Genomic DNA, 25,647 nt, shown 5'->3' with positions numbered 1-25,647 from the left:
TGGCTGTGAATGCGGCCCAACCCCAAATCGTAAATTTACTTAAACCATTATTAGGCTATTTTGTGATTACATGTCACAATGTATTTAATGTGTGGCCCATGACAACTCTTCTTCCTCTAGTGTGGCCCAGGGATGCCAAAAGTTTGGACACCCTGGGTTTTAGACTGTCAGAGTCCCAGAAGAAAAAGAAGGTGGCCCGAAAAAGCATTCCAAGAAATAACGGCTAAAATTTGTGCAAATTTGGCAAAACATGTGACCTGGCACATTCATGAACCTGAGCAAACTCCAAATATAAAGAAAGAAATCCACGTAACGAGACATCATAATCAAACTTCGAATGCATTGAAACCACGTGAGTTTTTTTTTCATGTTTTTAACCTGTGGCTTTAGTTTATACCTTTTATTGAGATACAGATGTAGTTTAAGGTTAAGCGGTTACAACTGTGTCAATTTCTTGTTTTTCATGGCCTTCAATATTTAAAAAATTCGTGATATGACCTATGCTTCTCATTGCATCCAAACTGCTTCAGTGAGAATTTGAACATCTTTTCCAAATGTCCCAGGAGTGGGGAGTGTCGTTAGATGGTCAGGCCAGGATGGTGATTCATATGACAAAATTAACGGTGCTTTTGAAAAAAGATGATTTTTCATCTTAATTTATTTGTTTGGTTTATCCATTCCAGTTTGCATTCAGTACCATTTGTATTAGTGTCGGGTGTACAAGCATATATTTTACAAAGTGTTTCCCCTGATATTTCCGGTACACACCTGGCACCATTCGTAGTTGTTGCAATATTCTGACTGGATGCCCTGGGCTGCCCTTCACAGCCCGTGGCTATTCTGCCACCTCCAATTTGTAATTCTCAATCTCTTTACCAACCCAGCCAGTCCCCCAGCCCCTCCCCTTCGGCAACCATCATTCTGTTCTGTCTCTATGAGTCTGTTTCCATTTTGTTTGTTCGTTTATTCTGTTCTTTAGATTCTACGTGTAAGTGAAATCATACGGCGTTTGTCTTTCTCTGTATGGCTTATTTCACTTAACATAATGCCCCCTAGGTCCATCCATGCTGTCGCAAATGGTCCGATTTCATTCTTTTTATGGCTGAGTAATATTTGATGGTATGTATGTACCGCTTCTTTATCCAGTTCTCTACCAGTGAACAGGTGGGCGGCTTCCGCACCTTGGCTGTTGTAAACGATGCTGCAGTGGACACAGGGCTGCGTGTGTGCTTCCACATCCGTGTTTTGGATTTCTCCCGCTGTGTTCCCAGAATGTATCAGGATTGCTGGTTCCTGAGGCAGCTCCCTGTTAGCTGTTTGAGGGAACCCCGTGCTGTGTTCCTCGGTGGCTGCACCAGCCCGTCCACCAACAGGTGGACGGACAGACAAACTGGGGGAGAGCTACACAACACCCTGCCACGCGGCAGTGGAGAAAAGCAAGCAACCTCACGCACGGAATGGCAGAAACATTATGTTGAAGGAAGGAAAAGCCAGACAGAAGCTAGAATCTGCAGCATAATCCCACCTACATGCAATGTTAGCACTGGGGAGAGGTCTCCGGTGAGGGAGCCGAGGGCAGGGCTTGCCTGGAACTGGGCGCCCGGCCCGCGGGGTGAAGCACTGACGGTGCGTGGGGAGCGATGAAGTGCACGGGGGCTCACGCGTTTGTCACGACTCATCTGATCGTGCGTTCCGCATCTTACTCCACGTGCTCTATGTCAAGTGGACTGTGATTTTAAAGAGTTTCAAAATAGAGTGTCGGGAACTTTCATCCCATGTGAAAAGAGAGATTGGTTCTCTGTGAATTCGACTGTGAACACAACCGCGGGTGGAGGAAGACGCAGGGTGGGCCACACGGACAGACGGGGGCTGGTGGAGGTGAGCCCGTGGCGTGCCCCGCCCCCACTGTTATTCCAGCCCGTGGAGACCGCTTCCCTATGGACACAATGGCATGCAACTCCTTCTTCTCAGGTGAAAATGCACCCATGGTGGGACTGCTACAGATATTTTCCTCTTTCAGTAGAAAATGCATGGAGTTAAAAGTTGAATGAGTAATTTGCTCCCGATTTTGTTAATACATTGGCACCATCTAGTTAAGGCATGGACTTAGTTTTGGTTTCAGGAATCCAGGCAGGAGAGTGGAAGGTCGGGGTGCTTGGGGTTCAGGGGTCACTGAAGCCTCCAAGTTGTCGGCTCACGGGGGAGGGCGCTGAGCCTGGGGTGGAGGCGGGCTGCACGGCCACCCTTTGTTGCTTGTGTGAGCTGGGCGGCGACCGTGGTCAGCCTTCTGGACGCACAGATTTTGCTCACACCTGTGTCTGAGCACCAACGTGTTTCCCTTTGATTTTTTTTTCTTCTCATTATAAAAACCCTGCATTTCCAGTGACACTTTTTATTGATTTTCCAGTCAGTTGATGACTTTGCTTGGCTTTCCCAGAAAACCTATCTCGAGGCAAAATGTAAGTGCTGCTGCATTATGAGGGTAACATCAATGAAAACAAGATCTCAGGAACAGGGAAGAGAGGTATGGAAGACGAGGAGATGGGCCCCCTCGGCTTTCCAGGAAAGGGAGAGCCATTATCCACTGACTCCCACCTTCCATTCGTTAAACGTCCACATCATGGGTCGCTAAATCTCCTGCCATTTCAGACTGTGCATGTGTGGGTACCAAGCAGGTACGGCGGCATCTTGGACCTCAGGGTCACCTGAGAAGCCTGAAGATGGGAGGTGACAGACAGGCAGCAAGGGCATGTGGTAGGGAGTGGGCTCGCTCCCACGTAAAACTGACCAGAGCTTTCAGGGGGGCCCAGCCCCTGGCATAAAATCCAGGGTCTCGCCCTGGTGGGGTGGCTCAGTTGGGTAGAGTGTCCTCCCTTGCAGCAAAAGGTTATGGGTTCAATCCCTGGTCAGGGCACACACCTCGGTGGTGGGGTCACACAGGAGGAGACTCATGGATGTTTCTCTTTCGTGCTTCTCTCTCTCGTCAACAAAAAGACATATCCTTGAATGAGGATTAAAAATTAAAATAAAATATAAGGCCAACAGCCTCAGACCGGTTGAAACCTAGATTTCACGTGGTGCATGGGTGGGTAGTAATAGCATTTGTGATGTGGGTCTCCAAACCGTGTTCCCGTCGTTTGCTCTGTGCAGCTGTGATCCCAGCAGAGCGCTTCCCTGAGAGAGGCCCAGACAGGTGGGAGACACGCAGACGGGAATGTGGGTGGGGAGGGATGATAACCCAGATCTCATTTTCCTGGTAATTCCATCGCGCCTAGCAGGGCACAGAATACAACGTAGCTGTAAGTAGACTTTTCCAGAAAATGACCCGAGAGCTATTTTTATCTCGTAACCTATCAAGCTTGCAGTTTCTGCGGTCACATTTTCTGTTCCAAAAATCAAACTGATGCTTTTAAAAGGCAGGGACATGTAAAATGAATGCACAGAAACACGCCGGCTTGAGAATAAGGGTCCAGACTGAGACATTGAGCCACGCAAAGTCTGGACAACAGAAAAGAAGTCAGTGCCGGGAAGGAGTCGCCTGTTATTAACCATTCGTTAAGGACCAGAAAGGCCCAAGCAAGCCCACTGAGCACGAAGTGAACCCGATTCGTGGGGGGTGTTCTGCTGACCACACGCTCGACTGTGTAACCACTTCCTCCACTATGAGAAATCTGAGGCACAAGGAAACTTCCCTGAGAATCGTTCACCGAAGAAAAATAGAACTCACGGCCACAGGAGAGAAGACACCCTTAGGGACACAGTGGGGACACTCAGGAGGGGGTGGGCTGTGGCGAACCTCGGCCTGTTTGTCGGCCAAGGCGCCAGGGGTCTTTCCACGAGAGCCGAAGGGTGCGGGACGGTTCCAGGGTAAGCGAGCTCCCGCGCTCCCCGTGGTTAAGCACCACGGACAGCTCCGGGCTGCGGCCGAGCGCGCCTCGTTTGCGGCGCTGGAATGGCAGCCCGGCGCCTCCACGTCCGACGGGGACCTCGGCTTCCCGGTAACGCAGTGCACACCACCCGGACTTTCTTTGCCGTGCACACACATGCATATATGTGAGCACGGGGCGGGGGGGGGTGAGCACAGGAAATGTTCGGGGTGATGGTGAGAGAAGCCGGTTTTTAAAATGGTGTTATAGTGCATAAATAATTAATTGGGCCGCCATGCTAGGGGCTGGATGATGGGTCAGGCGGGAAAGCCCGTGGGTGGGGGCAGGGGCGGGGATCCCCGCTTCGGCGCTGAATTCTCCGTGACTGGGGGGGCGGGGAGCGCGGATCCCACCCAGCTGAGGTCGGAGGAGCAGCGCGATGTGCTCCGGGCTCCCGGCTCTCCTGCTGCCGGTCTGGCTCTGCTGGACCCTGGGGACCCACGGCTCTGAGCCCCGCAGGTGAGGTGGGGGCTTCCCGGGGACCCCTCAGCCTCTTTCTGGGCGCTGCTGAGCGCGGTGCGGCGGACAGAGGCACCCGCTCCGCTGCGCCCCTGGGCTGTCGGTGCGCCGCAGCCGGGCCGGGGTCGTCCAGCGCGGGTCGGGGTCCGGGAGGGGGTGGGGAAAGCGGGTCGCGTGTCCCTTGCCGCGGCTGCCCGCGTCGCGCGGTCGCTGGGAGCCCAGAGGAGCTGGCCTCGCGGCCGACTCCAGGCCCTGCTGTGCGCGGCGCAGCCGCCGCTCCTCCGGCCGTTGCCGCCCGGCTCCAGGTCGGGCTCCGCAGCCCCTGGGGCTGGAGGGAGCGCCCAGGGCCAGGGCCACGCGCCGCCGCGGCCGGAGCGCGGGGAGGGCCGGGCGCGCGGGCGGCGGGCTCCGCCTCGGGCTCGCCCGGCCCCCTCCCCTCCCCCCGCTCCTGCGCCCGCGCTCCTCCCCTCCCCGCTCCTCCCGCCTCCCTCCCCTCCCCCTCCGCCCTCCTCCGCTCCGGGCCAGCGCGGCGGCGGCGGCGGCGGCAGCAGGAGCAGCCCCGGCTGCGGGTCGCGACGGCGGCGGGGCGCCCCCTCCCCCGTGCCGGGGCGCGGCGGAGGGATGTGGGGCTTTGCGGGAGGAAGGCTTTTCGGCTTCTTCTCGGCCCCGGTGCTGGTGGCGGTGGTGTGCTGCGCCCAGAGGTAGGTTGGCGGTGGGTTGCCGGGAAGCGGGCCGGGAACGGGCAGGGCGCGCGGGGGTGCGCTCGGGGCGCCGGCGGGCGAGCTGCCGCCTGACCCGGCTTTCTGCGACCCTCTCCCCCTTCCCCAGCGTGAACGATCCCGGGAACATGTCTTTTGTGAAGGAGACGGTGGACAAGCTGTTGAAAGGCTATGACATTCGCCTGAGACCCGACTTCGGGGGTGAGTGGGGTGTGCGCGGCCGCTGCGGGAAGCGCGAACCCCGGCGCTGGTGGCCTGGGTGGAGGAGGGAGGCGGGGTCCGCTTCCGCCGAGCTTTGGCGAGCGGCGTGGGGGGCACTTCTCCTGCGCCCCCTCCTCGGAGAGTCCCGGCATCCTCAGAGCCACCCGCACCCCGCGCCCGACTGACCACCGTGTCGTGCGCTTCCCGCAGGTCCCCCGGTCTGCGTGGGTATGAACATCGACATCGCCAGCATAGACATGGTTTCCGAAGTCAACATGGTGAGTGCCCGCCCTCCCCAGGGCCGTTCCTGAGCCCCTGACTTGCTGTCTGGGCCCGAGGCGTCCACGGTGCTGGGCCAGAGGCCTTCTCCGCCGGGCCGAGCTTCCCGGCCGCAGAGGGAGCGGCGCGCTGGGGCGCCGGCCTCCTGCTCGCGCTGCTCCCTCCACCCGCCCGGTGCGCGCGGGGGGCGTCGTGGGCGTCGCGGCCCTGCGGAGGGCGCACCTTTCCTGCGGAAGGAAGGGGTCCTGGGCTGGCCTAGCGCTCGGCTGGCACCGCCGCCCGTGCTGCCGGATCCTCTTGCGCGCTGTCACTGGTCCCCAGGCCGCCAAGAGCTAGTGCACAGTGCCGTCCGCATCGTTAGCAACAGGCGCTGGGAGCCCGGAGACTGGCAGCTGCGGGGGTGGGTCGGGCTCCAGGTGAGAGGTCGCTCAGGTTCCTTGGTCGCCTTTCGGAAAGAGATGCTGGCAGCTGGCGAGGACGAGGGAGGCGGTCAGTGTTTCCAGGGGTGCCTCGGTCACTTTCCTGGGTCTGGGTGGCCTTTCGGACGGCGGTCTCCTGGGCGCTGGAACCCGGAGCCGCGCTCCACCGGGCCTCTCGGAGGTGCCGACGGGCTGGCGGCCCCGAGAACCCGCGGCCAAGGCCAGTGAGCCGGTCGCCGGGGGCTGGTGTTGCTGATGAGGCTTCCCACTCGGAGCTGCAGGAAGCGGAGGGCGCCGTCCCAGGATGCGGAGGGGGTGTCAGCGCTTCTGCCCCACCGCAGGGAACGTGGGGGGTCCCCTTTCTCTGGTTCATTGAACTGAAGTGGCCTGCGATTGGGAAACAGGTTCCATTTTCTGTTGAGTGGACACTTGAGAAACGGTGAAAAGGAGCGTTCGGAAACAATACATTTTTGGACGAAGTCACTTGGCGACTTGTGATTGGAACATAGGTTGAGATTATAATGAGGCCCGGTTTGGGACGCGGTAGGTTTGGGGTTTGGTGCGCCCCAGTCACGTGGGCGAACGAACTTGTGTAAAGGCGAGCGCCCGGCTTCTTGGGAGCTAACTGGGGCCCGGCCGCGCTGGGGGGGGAACCTTGCATTTAAAACTAATGCTTCAGGTGAATTTTTAAGCAGATAGTTTGTGGACTGCACGTCGAGAAACATTGCAATAAATTCTAGAAATACAGGCATTTACAAATACGCTGAAACTAGTATTTAAATGATGTGTTTAGCAAGACAGATTTTAAAATATATACTACTGTGGATTTTGTAGGAAGAAGTCTTTGGCCACTCGAAACCATTTTTTATAAATTTTTCACTCTGAACTTCAATATTTGAAAATTATGATGTATTTTTAAAAACACTGTGCCTTTCTTTCACTTAGGATATTTATGTAAAAGGCATTATAATAATGAAAGTGGTACAAAGAGACAGAAGGAATATGACTTTGTATACATTACATTAAAATTAACATGACGTATAGTTTACTTTTTTTGTAATTTGGTAAAAATCATTCTGTCTGAAAGGTATACTTTGTGATCTCAAAAAAAACAAGTTGCTTATGGAAGATCTACTCTGTAATCTATGAGTTTCTTCACTGGGGTCGTCTCATTCCCTTAGAGAAGACAGTTTTTATGGGAGCTAATTCAGTAGTTAGTGGGTTATTGTCAAAAGTGTTGTACTGGGTGGCAAATTAAAGAAAATATGTTGACGTGGTCCTTCGAGAACTGGACACCACATTGTGCTGGCCCAGACCATGGAACGTCTTCTGTGACGTCACTTTTAAGCTCAGTTACCTCACTGCTCTGGAGTCTCGAGTGGGTACCTGGTACCTTTGAGAAGTTCATCAGTAGTTGCCTACTTGATGGATTATGATTTGAGGTGTCTCAGTTTGCTCTGGACCCAATAATAGAAAGACACATCGAAGATACAAGCCATTATATTGAATAATTTTTCATTTAAGTGCATGTCCCAAAGCCAATAAATATGCGTGACGTATATAGACAAGCATGATACTGAATGCTTTTTTTTTTGCATTCCCATAATGCCCTCTAAACATAAATTTACTGTAAACAAACAATGGGGATGGTTAGGGTTGGAGGTCAAAGGTCATAGGTCAGATGGGACTGACTGGCATGTGAAATACCTTCCACAACTGCAGTGGTTAACATCATGTGCTAGAAATACTGGATTTTTCTGATCATACTTGTTGATGATCACAGCTGTGACATTTGACCTAAGATGATAGTTTTATTATGTTTTCTGGGGAGAGCACAGAGAATATGTGAGCAAAAGATTAGAGTCATCACTTAATCATCTTGCATAAAAACAATACATTCTGTTTATGAGCTCTCTTAATCAATCACCTTTGTAATCACAAAAAAACTACATGTTGTGCAGTTGTGAAACTCAAGAAATGGTCTGGCTTTAAGGCGTTGTAGCTATTAGAGGATATATGTCAGGTGGTTGTAAGAAAAGGTAAGATTGGATAAGTCCCATTAGAAGAACAAAACAAATCTCTTCTGTATAGAAGAGAGCAGGAAGGGAGGGTGGTGGGGGGAGAGAAAGGAACGGGGTTGGATTGAGATTACTCTTTTTTAAAGATTTTATTCATTTATCTTTAGAGGGGAAGGGAAAGAGAGAGGGAGAGAAATATCAATGTGTGGTTGCCTCTCGTGCGTCCCCCACTGGGAACCGGCCTGCAACCCAGGCCTGTGCCCTGACTTGGAATCGAACCTCAGTCCTTTAAGTTCGCAGTCCCGCGCTCAATCCACTGAGCTATACCAGCCAGGGCAAGATTACTTTTTTATAAAGGTTTTATTTATTTTATTTTTAGACAGAGAGTAAAGGAGGGAGAGACAGAGAGAAACATCAGTGTGTGATTGCCTCTCACATGGGCCCCACTGGGGACCTGGCCTGCAACCCAGGTATATGTTCTGACTGGGAATCAAACCCACGACCTTTGGTTCGCAGGCCAGCGCTCAGTCCACTGAGCCACACCAGCCAGAGTGACTGAATTACTTTTGACATGGAATGCTTCATGAAAGAAATTCTATTCAGCTGGGTGAGCGAGTGGGGAGAGGATTGTGACTTTTGCATATGGGGGTGGATGGTCTGGAACAGGGAAGAAATGTCAAGGGTGTGGATGGAAGGGTAGGAAATGGCAAAGGGAGTTTGGAAGAAGAAATTGAAGGGTAGGACCCCCTCCCCGTTCCCCTAGACCCTTCTCTGCCACGCCAAAGATTAAAGATGCTAATTTCAAGAAATAAAGAACCTGTACACTTTTTAATGTGATTGGCATGATCTGAGATGTGCCTTAAGGTGGATATTTTGGCTGACATGTAAATGCAGACAGAGGAGTGAGATCAGTGAGGTAGAAGAAAGGCACCTACAAGGGAATGAAGGGTCAGTGGTCATGGAAGCTCCTTCCTTGAAATTTTCTCCTCAGCTTTTCACTACATCTATTCTTAAAAGCACATATTTGGTGAAGTCAATAAAAATTCACTGTTTGAAATAAGCACATGTGAAATGTGTGTCTCAAGGTGGGACACGCAGGTGCGGTCCAGGAGCTTGGGGACAGTAAAGAGGAATAGTGGATATTGCTAATAGTCATACTGTCACTTTTGAAGAAATTGTACAGCACAATCTTCTAAAAATATTTAATTATTTTTTAGAGAGAGGGGAAGGGAGGGAGGAAGAGAGGGAGAGACATACGGATGCCCCGTCTGTATGGGCCCTGACTGGGGACTGAATCTACAACCAGCCATGTGCCCTGAGCAGGAATCGAACCAGCGACCTTTCGCTCTGAGGGGCAACACCCAACCCTCTGAACATGTAAAGCACAACCTTTGTCTGGTAGTAGATAATGCCCCCAAAGAAAGCCTTCAGTTGCAAAGTAACAAATAAATACATTGTGCATGTACATGTAGGTTTCGTCACACATTTTGGCATTTTGTAGAAATAATCTCGGAATAAATTTCAGGATTTGAATATTCAACATTCGTTTGCATTGTACCTTGTTTCATGGATCATGGAGCTAGTCACTTTGTTTTTCCTAATGTTTCTGTTTTTTTTCACGCCCCCCCCTTTTCATTAGTTGACTTGACAACAAAGGCCATTTTTTGACAGAATTTCCCTTGTTCTCCTGAGCCCTTGTTTGAAGATTTCAGGTAGCCTTTTGGTTATGCATGCTTAAGCAATTATTGAGATGCTGAGATTTTCTCTACCCATTTCTTTAAGTGAGAGTTTATATGGGAATAAACACTGTTTACTGGAAATATATGCTCATGTTATAATTCTGGTGCTTAGCATAGGTCTTGCTGTAAAAGGAACGTGTTGACTAGGAGACGGAGAGTTGAATACATGGGGAAAACTATGGAAAGTGTAGAAAACATAAGGAGATATTCAAAATATAAAGCAATACAAATTCTAATGTGAAAAATGCTATTTTTACTGAGAAAGAACAAAGTAGCTCTAGAACTCTTTAAAAATACATAAAAAATAAAAACAGCATTTTAAGTGGCCATAGGCGGTATTTTTAATTTGAATTATTACAATAAAGCATTATTTGATTTGTTAATTCAGAGTGGAGACTACACGTAGCTCATTTTTCCTTAACATGACTAAGATGTTGAGGGTATAAAACCAGATTCTAACTCTGCTCATAGTACTTTGAATTTCTATGACCTAACTTACGCTTTGTTATGACTTTAAACTTAGGTAGTCCGTTAAAATTAACTGTCTTAATGGAAATGTAACTACAGGATTTCTTTTTCCGATTTCATGCATACACATCATAATTTTTTTCTTTTTTTGCTTTTGAGTTCCTCTCAGGGAACCTGTATTGCATGCACATCCTTAGTTAGTAGGAGACCACGATTCTGGTTCGATGTGTTCCTTTACCACTGGCTGCATTTGCCTCTTATAACCCCCGCCCCTTTTATGTCTCCGAGTGAAATAAGCGTGGCGCCCGAGCACGCAGTCAGAGCCCGTCTCGAATCCACAGCTTCGTGCCCGCATCGCTGCAAACGTGCGTACATGCCTCCTGCACAAAACGGCGCACCACGCACTTTCACTATTGCTTCCTCTTTTCAGAGGAGGGGGGAGAGGAAAGCAGGGTCCTGGCTGCAGTCAGCCGGGGTCGGACGGAGGTCTGGAGAAATCAGCTTCGAGGCGCTTTTGGACCACACTTCTGTCCGTCAGCCCCCATCCCCACCTCCCAGGATTCAGACTCTGGAGGTTGCTCAGGCCGTGGTTCTCAGGGGGCGGAGCTGAACGCCCGGGTCCAGGCAGTGAGCTGCGAAAACCCAGCGACTCCAGGAGTGTCGGGTTCTATTTATTTCCAAGTCTATGGGGACGTCTCGTCCTAGGCACGTCACTTAAGACATACTTGGTGTCTCAGTCCCAGGACGCCCGGATGCCACAGTGACATCTACAGAGGAAACCGCTGCAAACCCCCCCACCCCCTTACACACACACACACACACACACACACACACACAGCCAGGCCAACGCGAGCTAGAAAGCGCCCCTCCACCGTCTCGTCCTGGGAGGCAGGGCCCTACCGGAGTTTGCACGTGCATCCCCGTGCGCACTTCAGTGGCTGGATGGGCGCTCTCGCTCCCATCCCCAAACCAACCGGCGGGAGGATGACTCAGCAGAAAGGAGAGTGTTTCCCTGACCCAGCTGGGCTGGCAGAACTGCTTCAGGTGGGGGGCCTGCCTTACTCCCCTTACTTCGCAAGTGACCCGGGTTATTGAGCACATTATTTTCCCGGGCAGTACGATCCGCGTGTAGGTGAAAATCACGCGTGTACACGGGGGCACTGATGGGGAAGCCCGTAATGAAGCTCAGAGACGGATGAGAATAATACCCCACGTAATAGGTCCTGGATGAAGGGTTCAAATGGGGCGCGCTTAGGACGTGCGTTCTGTATTTCCCCTGGGGGCAGTTTGCAAACTCTGGTTGCTTCATCTCTTAAAAGGCGGGGCTCACATGTTCTGTTCTGTCCTGGGCTCAGGGATCTCGGGGTGTGTTGCCGGTAGAAGTAAGAATCTGCTAATGGACATATACCAGCCTTCCCGATTTTTTCCAAGCAAAGTGCCGCCGGTTCCACGTTTGTTTGCTCTTGCACAGTCTGGTGTCTGTGTTAGCTCCTTCCTTCCACGGGTCGCTGAGCCCTTCTTTGTCCTGCGGGTTTTATACTGAGTCACACACTCCGTCGCTGCAGTTCCAGGCCTACCGAACATTGGGAATCTTCTGCGTTACTTTGTGATCCGCCTTGAGGTGTATGCAGCTCAGGGCAGGGCCAACAGTCGGATGCCATTTGGCAGCCGGTGAAATCCCTCTGTTTGGTCATCCACCCTGCGGGCCAGCCGAGCTGAGGTCCCAGTTGCCGGCTTCTCCGCCGTTTCAGAAATGCCTCGGGACCAGCTCTGGTGGAGCACACGCAGGCCGGACTCGGCCTGTTTCTTGGTCCTTTCTGCCTCTTCACGCCACAGAGCAGCCCCATCACAAAGTGGTCCCGTGGAGGCCCGTGGGATTTCACCTCCTCACGTGCCCCCGTTGCCGTCTCCAGGAGACCCTCTCACTCTACTTTCTCGTGGAAACTTAGTCTTCGCTTGTGGGTGCCTCACAACGTTGGAGATGCTCACAGCAAGCTTCTTGGCTTGCAGTCTTCATCCTCCATTTCTCTCCCCACCCGACCGTGAGCTCATTCATGGGACTGTGAGCAGTCAGTCTGGGGACCTTATAGGCACCTGCTAGATATTTGGTAAAAGAAACCCCATGAATGAAAGACGAATGAATGGATAAGTATATGTGTGCATGAATGCCTAGCTGTGTAGTTTTCCAATATAACATTTTTTTATTTTTGAAAATATATCTCTAAAAAGAGAGAGAGGAGAGGAGAGTGGCAGAGAGAAACATCAACTGGTTGCCTCCCACAGGTACCCCGACCTGGGAATCAAACCCAAAATGCAGGCAAGTGCCCTGACCAGGGGTCGAACCCGTAACCTTCCGGTGTACAGGATAGCGCTCCAACCCACTGAGCCACACTGGCCAGGGCTCCTGTGTAATATTTTTGCTGCGCTGGGAACACCAGCCGCCAGTGCCTGTTTACTCCCAGTTCAGGTCGGTGCCTGCTTGGAAAACAGGTGGGCTGGGCTTTTCTGGACGACAGGAAAGTGAGATTGTTCTCCCGCAAAGGTTCACGGGACTGTGGCCACCCAGCACTGAGCGGAGCTCGGCAGCTGGTTTTCGTTCCTTTGCTCGCCCACTTCCCAACACAGTTGACTTCGGGGCCGCGGATGCCAGCCATTAAGAAACCTCTCCGGCTGCACCATTGGGAAGAGTAGGACTAAGATAGCTCTCCTCTCTTGGCAGTTGGCTCTGCACCATCCATTTAAGACCGACAGCCAGCCTCCGCCTCTGTGGCTGGGCAGGGAGGACTTCCTCATGCCTCGGTTACCAGGCGACCGCATCCAGAAATAGGAGCCATTAGTAAGCATCGACCCCTGTCTCGCTCTTTGCATTTGCCATTGAACTTCAGCCTCACACAGAAGCATTCCTATAATTAACAAACACCTCAGCGTACATGGAGCTAACATTTCAGATGAGCAGGAATGAGGTTAATATATAAGCAAGTCACAGCTTTTTAAAGTGTCTACCTGGTCCTTCTGCCTTCGATCAGGAAGCAAATATGGATTCTGCTGCTGACATCATGGTTTCCCTCAGTTCTGCAAGGAAACATTTCCCTTTATGTAGAATATTTGCACGTCCACACGCTCTGATTCATAACATGAAATGCATTTGTTTCGTTTTGAATTACCTTTGAAGGCAAACGAAGTCTACTGGTTCAGAGCTATATCCTGCTGCTTGTTTTGACACGTACGTATAAAATATTTGTTACTGAGTGCAGCCTCACGTCACTGTTCTTTTCAAATGTAACCTTCTCACTACGGCTTTACAACTGGCAACTTTAATGAGCAGAAGGAAGAAGTTTGGGGGGTTACTCATCATTACGTGTTTTCTGTGTGTCCGTGTATGTATGTGTGCGATCTGATGCAAACCAAAGAGTGTTTTAACAGAGATTACAGTTTGAGTCATTTATTGTGATATCATGGATTGCCTTCCCAAGAATGCGGACTCCGATGTCCGTCTGAGAGCATATATCAGGGTGAAGGAGGCTCTAATGGTCTCGAGCACAGGGCCTGTTGTGCAGAATATGCCTGGTAACTGTTTGTTAAGTGCATTTATGTGGCAAATGACCCCGTGTCAAAGCTGTGCCTTGGATTCGTTTTATTGAAGAGATTTCCTCACTTGGGGGTTTGTCGAGCACATAAAATTAACCATAGCTTTACACGTGAGGGTTCCTATAAGCTTGTTACAGAACTAAAAGTCTGGCCCTGGCTGGTGTGGCTCGGTAGACTGAGTGTGAGCTGCGAACCAAAGGGTCACTGGTTCAATTCCCAGTCGGGGCACATGCGTGGGTTGCAGGCCAGGTCCCCAGAAGGGGGCGTGCCAGAGGCAACCACACACTGATGTTTCCCTCCCTCTCTTTCTCCCTTCCTTCCCCCCTCTCTAAAAATACATAACATCTTTTTAAAAAGTCTCAATTATGGAAAATAGTGCTATTGCTATGCCCTAGACTAGCAATTTTCAACCGGTGCGCTGCAAAAAATTTTAAAACATGCAGTACCTGATGGTTTAGTCAGGGGCACTGACCTCTTTTCCCTTAAATTGTCAAATAAAAAAATGACAACAAGCCAACACAACAGTAACCATCGGGTGTGAATGAATCAAAATTATGTCTTTACTATCTGTCAGGTCAGCGAAACATATATTTGCTGCTATGCCGCAGAATTTTAGTTGTTAGTGTATGTGGCCTTGACCAGCGAATCTGAAAACACAGCCCAAGAACCTTTGTGTGGTGTTGGGGTTACTGCTGCCGTCGGCACACTAAGTGCACCCCCAGCAAAATTTCTCGAGTGGGGTCTGTTCTGCGCCCTGCTTTCCCGGAGCAGCACGCACGCTAGAAAAAGGTTGGGGTAACCGAGGGTGAGACCACCCCAGGGCATTGTGCTCTGTCGTGTGTCACACTGTGGAACACTCTGCAGAAACTCACTGGGGTGAGGGCTCGTGGGTGCCCCGCAATGAGTTTGCTCTGCTGAATCTTTCTTTGTTTTGGTCCTGGGCACCAGCTTCCGGTAAGAAGGTCATTTCTTCTGGCTCTTCTACAGTAACGGTTGCTTAGGAGGACGCTGTCCCCTGCAAGGTACCTGAGTGTCCCATCATCAAAGTGTTTCCGTTCAAGTAATAGTGGAAATCATGTTACAGAGGTAAACCAGGTCTCTTTGGCCCAGGAATTGTCAGGTCCTTTAATATGCTCATGGTTTGGTAAATCTTCATGAGGAGGGTGAAGAATTCAGTATTTAAACAGTATGTTTGACAGCAGATTTGTTTTTCTTCATGGGGGTGAGGGGCTTTGTTAAAGTTCATGGTGAATTTTTCTGTAGAATGCAGTTTAGGACGAGTTGGGGCATGGGGCGCAGCCTCTGACCCTGTATGACCTCCGCGTGTCGGGTCCCTGGAATGGTGGTCACTGAGGAGGTGTCCACCTCACTGAAGTCTCCTTGGGGACCACGACCCAGCGAGGAAGGCAAGGCTTTGACAAAGTATCTCCCAGTGCGTAGGGGGATGGGCAGTATTTTCTGTTATAATCAGATTGATTAAAAAGCACAAAGATTTTCTTCTACAGTCATTAAGGCTCCCTGTCACACGGAGGCGAGGTCTGCCTGGGTTACGCCTCCTGGTTTTCTGGTCCGTGTTGCAGAAGTAATGACACAGAGGCCGAAATGAGCTTGATGGAAAGGAGGAAGCTCCCAGACTTCTGGCCAACGATAGTGAGTTCACTCTGGGAACAAAATACGGCTATTGAGACAGTTGGGCTTGACCCGCCTTTGCTGATGTTGGTAATAGGAGCTTGGAGATTCCTCCTGAGGTTTTATCAGGGGAGCAGGTGGTGCCCCAAGACTACACCTCAGTAACAGGGGGGTTGACTTCTGCCTTGAATATGTTATAATGTGTCCACAGATATTTATTAGAAACTGCAATATGTATTATGTATAATGAGCTTATACAGAGGCTATATATAACATATGGTTTAACATATAACATAATTTATGTTATCCATATTTAGATATAGAATAAGATTCTCTTTGGATGAAAGGTTTTAGTGATAAATCTATTTAACAGTCGCTCACATAAGTCATCTCTGAAATTCCCCTCATGGCCAATTCTCTGTAGTTCTGTGAAGAGGGTTTATGTGTTCATGGCAAGTCCAGAGGTCTGGTGCAATTTCTGGACTGTTCCATAAACCTCAGTGATATAATTAGAGTCAGAATTGCTCAAGTGCCACCATGGAAGCCCCCCTGGGGGTGGGAGGGTCTGCCCTTGGCTCAGGGACTGTGATGGGCTGGGGACATGGGCCGGTAACTCAACGTGGATCCGGAAACATAACAAAATTCCAAAATGTTCATTGATTGTCAGGGTCATGGATCTCATTTGTTTTCTTGTGTGATTTAGGCCTTTCAAAGTGTAGGAAGCTGGTTTGAAGAAGAAGGTCTTGTTCAGGAAATGTCTCTTTCTTTAGATCCCTTTCCCCCCTTCCATGCTTCGTTTAGCATTACTTTGTGATTAAAAAGCTACTCTCAAAGCTTGAGATTTTTTAAAAATTGATTTTAGAGAGAGGAAGCGAGGGGAGAGTGAGAGAGAGAGAAAGAGATCAATTTCTTGTTCTGCTTATGGATGCATAAGTGGTTGATTCTTGTAGGTCCCTGGTCAAGTTCAATCAGGACAGCGCTCCAACCATCTGAGCTACCAGGCCAGGGCTTGAGGCTTAAGATTGGACTTTCTTATTGTAAACTGTTTGGAATTTTCACTACCTAGGTAAATGTCCTCCATGGTGCAGGCTGTTTGCTTTGAGCAACTATGGGGGGTGTGCCTTGCAGGACTGTCCCGGGCAGCGACAAGAACTGGCTGTGGGAATGTCTGGGTTCCAGGGAGCGATTCCTGTGGACCGGAAGTTGTTCAGGCTCCTCGGTCCTCAATCTGAGCATCTTTTTTTCTCTCTTTTTAAAAAAATATTTTATTTATTTTTTTTAGAGAGAGAGGGTAGGGGTAAGAGTGGGAGAGAAACATCAACGTGTGATTGCCTTTAATGTGTCCCCCACTGGGGAGCTGGCCTGCAACCCAGGCATGTGCCCTGACTGGGAATCCAACTAGCGACCCTTTGCTTCACAGGGCCTTCATTCAGTCCACTGAGCCTCACCAGCCAGGGCTAATCTGAGCATCTTTTAACTAGCATGTCTAATCGGGCTCTCTGAGTTGCCTTGCAGCTCAGGTTTCGGTATTTTTCAGGGTCTCCATGCAGTCAGAGACAGCAGGGAGTCTCTCTTTGTCTGAGAGACCACTGCTCTTGTCCCTGGACGCTTCCCGTAGTTGAGGGGTGGTCCGCCTCCTGGGCCTCGGGCAGCCTGCAGCCTCATTCAAAGCGTGGCCACAGTGACAGCCAGGAACCATTCTTTCAGGTTAACTAAAGATGTTGTGTGCTCTGAGCCTTGGCCATTTTGTACATAACCAGCTGGGGTTCGAGATCTGAATGGGCGCCCTGGCCAGGCAGCTCAGTTGGTTGCAGTGTTGTCCCATAGAAAGGTTGCGGGTTCAATCCCCAGTCGGGGTGCTATGGGAGGCAACCGATCAATGATTCTCATGTCGATGTCTCTCTCTCTCTCTCTGTCTCCCTTCCTCTCTTTCTAAAAGCAGTGAAAAAATGTCCTCAGGTGAGAATAAAGAATAAATAAATAAATAAATAAATAAACAAACAAACAAAACCTGCACCTGTGGTGATTAGTTGTCAGGTCTTAAACATAGTAATGCCCACTTATTTTGGTCTGAATTGAGGATTAATAATTTATGAGTGAAAGCTTTAGGCAGGGACATCCAACCTTCTGGCGTCTCTGGGCCACACTGGAAGAAGAAGAGTGGTCTTGGGCCCCCCATTCAATACATTGTGACACGTAATCACAAAACAAAATCTCAAAATGTTTTAAGAATATTTACGATTTTGCGTTGGGCTGCGTTCACCACCACCCTGACGCCATGCAGCCCGTGGGCCTCGGGTTGGGCGGTCCCTGCTCTAGTGGGTTGTTAAAATGCTTCTATTGTCTCCATAGCTTCACCCTGCCTTTATTACCTAAGAAAAACCGCTTAGTCTGGAATTGTCAGTTAATGAGGTTGGGTACCAAACTGTCCATATTCCAATTTTTAAAAATTTCAACGTGAATTTAATTCAGGCACCATTTTTGAATCTTCTGTGGTGTGTCAGTAACATAATTTTGTTTGTTCTAATCTGTTCCAAGAGGGAGAGGGAGTAGGCTCAGACGAAGTCCCCTGTCCTGTTGCAGTCGGTTTGGGACAATAAACCAGACTTTAGTGAAGATAATTGGAAGCTTAGACCCAGAATTTGCATATTGTGGCATTTTTCAAAAAACAATCAAATTTTCCCTCGAAGGTGTGGCTCAGTGGATTGAGGGCCAGATTGCGAACCAAAGGGTCCCAGTCAGGGCACATGACTGGGTGGTAGGCCAGGTCCCCAGTAGGGGGCGCACAGGAGGCAATCTCAGGGTGATGTTTCTCTCCCTCTCTCCTCCCTGCCCCCTCTCTAAAAATAAATAAATAAATTCTTTTTAAAAACAATAAAAAATTCCACAATCTGTTTCTTGATTTCTAGTCTTGTTTCAGACAAAAATTTTCAAAAATATTTATTTATTTTTAGAAAGAGGGGAAAGGAGGGAGAAAGAGAAGGAGAGAAACATCAATGAGTGGTTGCCTCTCATGCGCCCCCCACTGGGGACCTGGCCTGCAACCCAGGCATGTGCCCTGACTAGGAATCGAACCAACGACCCTTTGGCTGGTACTCAATCCACTGAGCTACACCAGCCAGGGCTCAAACAAATTTCTTATATATAAAATCTGTGGCCATAAACCTGTGAAGATGTAAGGCTGAAGACCTGGCCTTTCTTTTTTTTGTACTAGAGATTGCAAACTGAGATTTGTGAAATTATATAATGTTATTCTGGAGAGGGAGCATGTGGATGTAGAAAGTCTTAGTTAATTAGGAAACTGAATATTTAGGATTGTATAGATCGAAATTGGTATCGTGGCTCAAACTTGCATATAATCAATAACCAGAAAAATTAATATTAATAATTTTCAAAGTGTTCACTCCTATTTTTCCACCATAGGCAAAATCTTGCTAATAGTGGATTGCAATATCTGGTTAGGAGAATTGTAGCACTGTCTCAAAAAAGAGTAAATTAATGTCTTAATTTAGCACTTTGAAAGAAATGATTTGGTGGCATTGGTGGCCCCACATATATGTTCTTCAGAGTTTTTTTTTCCTTCCCTCTCTCCTAGAGGCAAGGGGGATGTGGTGGCTTCTAGCAAAGGTCAGACAGGACACGGGAGATTGTGGGAACAATTCCACGGGAATTGGCACTCGGCACTGGGGGCGGAGCCAATCCTGGGCTCAGGGGGCGGGCGCAGAATCTGGGCGTGGCCTGTTTCTGGAGGTTGTGGAGCAGAGGTCCAATGAGAGGTCAGGTACCCTTCCCTGCCTCCAGCTGCCTACCTGAATGACATCAATCTCCCCCCATTCGAGACAAGAAATAAGGGCTTTTCCTTGCCTGTTTCTCCATTTACTTTTCCGGGATTAGAATTCCAAATTTGGAGACCTGACATGTCAGCTTGGTTCGTCATTTCCCTCCTTTCCCAAGGCTGTCGAGGTTCCCAAACAATTAAGAAGAATCCTCTTTTTTCCCCCCGACATCCTCCGGAGGAAAGCAGGATGAAATTTGTTAAGGGTGGGCTGGAAAGCAAGCGTCTATTAGTCGACACCCAATTTCCTGATGCGTCGACCTTTGCCCCCGAGACTGAGCTTGATTACGCAATAATGGGCGAACGGAGCAACTGGAATCTGCTCATGCTGCAACATTAATAGAAACTGTCACTTAACCAGAGGACAGGCTCACAAGTCACATGTTAGGGAACCATTTTCTTTATTTTTTAAATTTTTTATTTATTTATTTTTAGAGAGAGGAGAAGGGAGGGGAGACACACTGATACACAACAGAAACTTTGCACAACCCCAAACTGGGACCCGGCCCACAACCCAAGCATGTGCCCTGACTGGGAATTGAACTGGCGACCCTTTGGTTCAATTTGAGAGCCAGCCCTGGGCACTCAAAGGGCTGGGCTGTGTCTTTCATTGTAAATCCTTTAGATTTAAGAGGTAGCATAGCTAGTTCACAACTGTCGTCATAACCAAATGAAAATGCCCAGCCTCATCCATCAAAATGATGGGATTTGGGGCTTCTCCATGGTTTTTTTTTTTTTTTAGTTAAACACATCTTGCTTTTGTTCAAATTTTGTTTTCCTCACTGCTCACTGGAAACACTGCGAGCCTTCAGGGCTACATCGAGTAACGGCAGACACTCTGGAAGGGGATTCAGCTTGGCCCAAGCCAGGCCGAATCAAGCCAATGAGCCAGTCAGCGAAGGAATGTAAGGACAAAGAGTAAATACCAGCATGTGGCCCACGTGGGATCCTGGTTGAAATGATGGTGGGGAGGAAGGAAGGGGAGAAGCTGGCCCTGAGAAGCTGAGAGATGAGCTTGGACATTACTGATGTCCCGAAAAGCAGTTTGGGAGGAAAAGAAATAGCACCAGAAGGTGTGGGAAAGATGTCAGGGAGCTAAGATCAAAACTATGAAAAATAAAATGGGAAAAAATACATATCTATCAACACTGCAATCTAAAAAAGCAGAAGAACAGAGACAGAATCATGGATACGGAGAGCACCGTGATGGCTGCCAGATGGGTGGGATTAAAATAGCAAAAAAAATGGTCAAAGTGTTACCAAAAAACCCCAGGAGTTTTGACTCTTTTAAATAGTCGATTTACTTGGCTATTTTGCTATGTTTAATTAAAAAGGAGATGTGTGCCACCCTGGCCAGTGATTGGAGTGTCGTCCTGATACTCCCAAGTTGTGGGTTCAATTCTCTCAGTCAGGGCACATACAAGAATCAACCAATGAATGCATCAATAAGTGGAACAACGAACAGATGTCTATCTCTCCACCCCACCCTCTCTCTCTAAAATCAATTTAAATAAAAGATCTATACCAGTGAGTACATGCAAAACTACTAAATTCTTTACCTCTGCTCTTCTTTTTTTTATTTTAAATATTTTATTTCTTTATTTTTAGACAGAGTGGAAGTGGGAGAGAGAGAGAGAGAGAGAAACACCAATGTGTGGTTGCCTCTCACTAGCCCCCTACTGGGGACCTGGCCTGCAACCCAGGTATGTGCTCTGACTGGGGATCAAACCAGTGACCCTTTGACTCACAGGCTGGCACTCAACCCACTGAGCCACAGCAGCCAGGATACCTTTGCTCTACTTAAACTTCTTGGTAAACGTGGAGCCACTGGGGGTGTTGGACTCCTTTCAATGGAACCGCCAGCTTCCTCCTCTCTAAGGGGTTGCACACCCACCAGGGAGCGGTGCGGGGATCCCAGGCGTGTGCGGAGCTGCAGGACTTGCCAGGTGCTGGGATGCATGTTCTTTTCAGGTGCGATGGAGGCGGGAAGCAGGAAGGAGAGTCTCCCTCGCCCAGCTGGGGGCGCTGCGAACGACCGACACACTCTCGGGTTTTCCTCTGTAACCGACGTGCCTTTGTACCCGATTCCCTGTGAGGAGTGTTCTGGGCAGTGGCCTTGTGAAAAGGAGCCCCTCTCGCACCAGGCCTGTGCTTATTAGCTTTTGCCCAGCCTTCAAAAAGGCATCGGTCAGGTGCCAGGAGCAAGCCCACCCCCTGGGAGAAGATGGCTTGCCATTCCAGAAAGTCTCCCGTTAAATAACTATATTATTTAATCTCCACGGTCCCGACCACACAGAACACCCTCTCTCCGCCAGGCCTCCGTCCTCACTTCCCACCTCTCCTGGGAGATGTTGGACTCCGGTGTCCTTTCCCTCGGAAGGCGAAGAACGTGGGCTCCCTGCCCTGAGCTGGCAGAACGGAGGGGCCCTGAACCCGAGTCTCTCTTTCTTCTTTCTTTTTTAAAAAGCCTCCCTTGAGGACATTTTTATTGATTTGAGAGGGACAGACAGACAGACAGACAGAGAGACGTGGATTGCTCACCTTCCAGACGCACTCGACCAGGGTTTGAACCCACCCGCCGATGTTTACCCAGCCTCAGGTTCTTCTGATTCCAGCACAATGTTAACACTGATTTTTCTGTGTGTGTGTGTGGTGTGTGTGTTTTTGTCGTTTCTCTTGTGGATTTCCTCTCCTGGCCACACTGTGTGTCCCTTGACGTCCATATGTGCCATTCTGTCAGCCACTCGTCGAGGCTCTTTAAAAATGCGTGTCAGTAGTGATTCCGAGTCGATAGTGGAGATGGGCAGAGGCGGGAAAGGACCTGTTCTCCGAGGAGGCCACCGTCCTAAAGCACGTGGTGGGGCCCTGGCTGGTGTGGCTCAGTGGATTTTTTCAGGCCACTGGCCCGCAAAACCAAAGGGTTGCTGGTTCAGTTCCCAGTCAGGGCACATGCCTGGGTTGTGAGTCAGGCCCCTGCAGGGGGCGCTCCAGAGGCAACCACACATTGATGTCTAAAAAGGGGGAAAAAAAGAATACAGTGGGGCTCACAGCATCATTGAGGAAGGACACTTATTAAAGGGACAAATGATGGCTGGAACGGGGTGATTGCGGAGTTGGCCAGATGCTTGTCCTCCGACCCTTCTCCCTGGGGTGGCACCTCCACCCTGGGAAACCAGGGGGGGAAGGAGGGTCCGAAAGAAGAGGGAGAGGGAGAATCCGTGTTAGAAACATGGCTTCCGGTCTGCTAGTTAAGTAATACCATGTGGTCGAATTTTTAAAACTATTGGGAAGCATGCTTTTTTTCCCCTTTACAGCCTCACCTGAGGATATGTTTATTGATTTTAAAGAGAGAGGAAGGGAGGTGGATCAAGGAGCAAAAGAGAGAAACAGAAACATTGATATGATACATCGATCGGTTGCCTCTCGCACGCGCCCGACCGAGGATCGAACCCACAACCTTTTGGTCTATGCGAGGATGACACTCCAACCAACTGAGCCCCCCAGCCGGGCCAAGAGCATGCTTTTTTTTTTTTCTTAGTGTAGGAAAATAGATTTCTTCTATTTTGGGGGGAGCGCCAGAGGGGTGTCTCATTTAAACGTCTGTGTTGAACATGCTCCCTCCCTCTTGGCCAAGTGCCCATTAGCAGTCAGGTTAAACAGTGTATCCAGCAATTGGGGATGGAAATAAGGCTTATGAGTGTGGTGTGAGAACCTAGCTTTTACTCCAAAAAAAAAAAAAGGCAATCTTAAATGAGCTAGAAAAGGAACAAACGATGATATAAACCCTAGAGAAGGGGTGGTGAGTGAGTGCTCTGTGGCCACAAGTTACCCCCTGGGGTGCTGAGTCAGCAGTAACCCAGGACGCCCGCGGAAAGCGGGGGAGAGGTCGGTAGATTGTTTCCCAAGGTGCTTTGCGAAACTGGGGCAGGAGGCCAACGCGGGGCCAGACGTCCAGTTCCAGGAGGGGGAGGGGGAGCGGAAGGCGTCTGCCCTTTGTCTCGGGACCTCACAGCTCGCTGCAAGCTGAAGGGTCTGGGCCCTGCTCGCTCTGTTGTTACTCTTGGGCCGAGTTCCAGGAGTCGGAGCCGGGCGCTTGGAACAATGCGGCCTTCCATCTGCGACGGTTCTGGACACATTCCGGGCTTTTCTGATTTGCATTTCCACAATGAAATTGTTGCCACTGTTGCCAATTGATATTTAAAAGGTTATTATTATATTTTAAATATTTGATTCATGCCATGGTAAAATGTGCTTTGTTAAGGAAAGAGAGGATGGAATCCCATAAATTCTGTAGTGCCTTATCATCAAAAAGTTTATTTTTTTTCCAGTTTCCTAAAGTGAAAAATGCACATGCTCAGATTTTAGAGACCTCTTATGAAAATGCATTATGTAAGTTTCAGCATTAGGAGTTCATAAATCTTCCAAGGTCTAGAAAGGGTTTGAAAATCTGGAAATTTCCCCATTTGCTGGATGCTAATTTCATTTTATAATACATAACTTTAGAGGGAAAAAGAGCCAAGTGCTGCATTGTTATGTGAGGAAGTTCAAGAAAATAGGTCCTATCTTAATGAAGACTGAAAGCAAATAAGCTTTGGAAAATTTTTATAATTCATAATATTTCTGAACTCTAATAAGTTATTAGCAAAAACATACCTAAATTTTTTAAATTTATTGATCTTGAGAGAGAGACAGAGAAACATCGATTTGTTGTGATACTTACTGATGCATTCATTGGTCGATGCTTGAATGTGCCCTGACTGGGGATCGAACCTGCAACTTTGGTGTATGGAGATGATGCTCCAACCAACTGACCTACCCTGCCAGGGCTAAAAACATACTTTTCTTATTTACTCAGTGTACACATGACCTTGGGCCTCTTTGCCTTTTTAGCCTACCTCACAGGTGATCATAAGTCGCTGTATGTCTGGCAGTTTTCCACCATTCATGAGTTAACCATTTCACCAAATTCTGTTTTCAACTTAATAGAGCCTTTTTAAAACATGTATATTTGCAATTTTTATTTTAAAGATTTTATTTATTTATCTTTAGAGGGGAAAAGAAGGAGACAGAGAGAGAAATATTAATGTATGCTTGCCTCTTGTGCATCCCCTGCTGGGAACTGACCTGCAACCCAGACATGTGCCCTGACTGGGAATCGAACCGCGATCCTCTGGTTCACTGGCCTGCACTCAGTCCACTGAGGTGCACCAGCCAGGGCTAATAGAGCCTTTTTACTCTACTCTAGCGCCTTGTGTTAACTTTTCTCTTTATAATCACCAACAGCTTATTTAAATCTAATGTAAATGCTATATTTTGATTCATCTTGATACACTTGTCTCCCTGTATTTGGCCCGCCCCTTATTATTTAATTGGTAAGTACCGTGGCAGCTGGCCCTTCACGGGGTGCAACGCGCAGCGGTGTTTGAAAGAACACACTGGCACAAAAAACCCAACCAAAATGTTTGTAAATCAAATCCAGCAACGTAGAAAAGGGAGCCACACCCTGACCCTGTAACATTTATTCCAGGTATGAAGGTTGGTTCAGCGATTGAAAATGAATTGATGTCTACCATATCAATAGGCTAAAAAAGAAAAAATCATATGGTATATCAATAGACGTAGAAAAGACACTTGAAAAATACAAAACTCAGTCATGATAAGCATTCTAAGCAGACTAAGACTAGAGATGTCTTCAGGCTATGAAGAGAGTCTACGAGACACCTGAAGCTGTCTTCACCTTGACCCATGATGACTGAACACTCCCCCCTAAAATCAGGAATGAGACAAAAATGTCCACTGTTTGTGTTTAAGTTTTTATTTGTTGATAAGACAGACAGACAGACATTGATTTATTGTTCCACATATTGATACATTCATTAGTTGATTCTGTGGGGATTGAACCTGAAACCTTGACGCATTGGGATGACACTCCAACTAACAGAGCTGCCCAGCCAAGGAAAAGGTGTCCACTCTCACGGCTCCTATTCTCACTTCAGTAAAGCAAGAAAGAAAAAGACAAGGCATACAGATGGTCAGGGAAGGAATATAAATGTCCATATTGCCAGATGGCACCACATCTAGGTAGAAAATCTCAAGGAATCTACATAAAAAGTCCTAAAACTTGCCCTGGCTGGTGTGGCTCAGTGGATCGAGCACCATGTAAACCAAAAGGTCGCCAGTTCCATTCCCAGTCAGGGCACATTCCTGGGTTGCAGGGCAGATCCCCAGAAGGGGTCACGTGAGAGGCAACCACACACATTTTCCTCTCCCCCTCTGTCTATAAATAAATAAATAAATCTTAAATTAAATATTCAGTTACCATACAACCCAGAAACTGCACTCTCTGGCCTTTTTGCTAGAGGGAAGA

At 48.9% G+C, this 25,647-nt stretch overlaps 1 protein-coding gene across 2 annotated transcripts in view; it reads left to right on the top strand.

Annotated features, from left to right (window-relative positions):
• GABRB3 (gamma-aminobutyric acid type A receptor subunit beta3) overlaps positions 1-25,647 on the top strand; it is a 238,005-nt gene that overhangs the window by 83,108 nt on the left and 129,250 nt on the right. The window contains exons 1-3 of one of the 2 annotated variants that reach the window (XM_037132732.2): positions 4,935-5,086; positions 5,214-5,305; positions 5,516-5,583. In XM_037132732.2, the coding sequence (XP_036988627.1) occupies positions 5,007-5,086; positions 5,214-5,305; positions 5,516-5,583 (240 nt within the window). In that variant the 5' untranslated portion in view covers positions 4,935-5,006. Of the gene's footprint in view, positions 1-4,934; positions 5,087-5,213; positions 5,306-5,515; positions 5,584-25,647 lie in introns of those variants that run through there. The other variant, XM_037132731.2, reaches the window with a different exon arrangement.

Source organism: Artibeus jamaicensis, unplaced genomic scaffold (assembly GCF_021234435.1).
Source record: "Artibeus jamaicensis isolate MK-2021 breed Jamaican fruit bat unplaced genomic scaffold, CSHL_Jam_final scaffold_612, whole genome shotgun sequence".
In the NCBI taxonomy this organism is placed as follows: Eukaryota; Metazoa; Chordata; class Mammalia; order Chiroptera; family Phyllostomidae; genus Artibeus; species Artibeus jamaicensis.
Note: the sequence above shows the minus strand (reverse complement) of the source record. Positions and strands in the feature narration are given on the sequence as shown.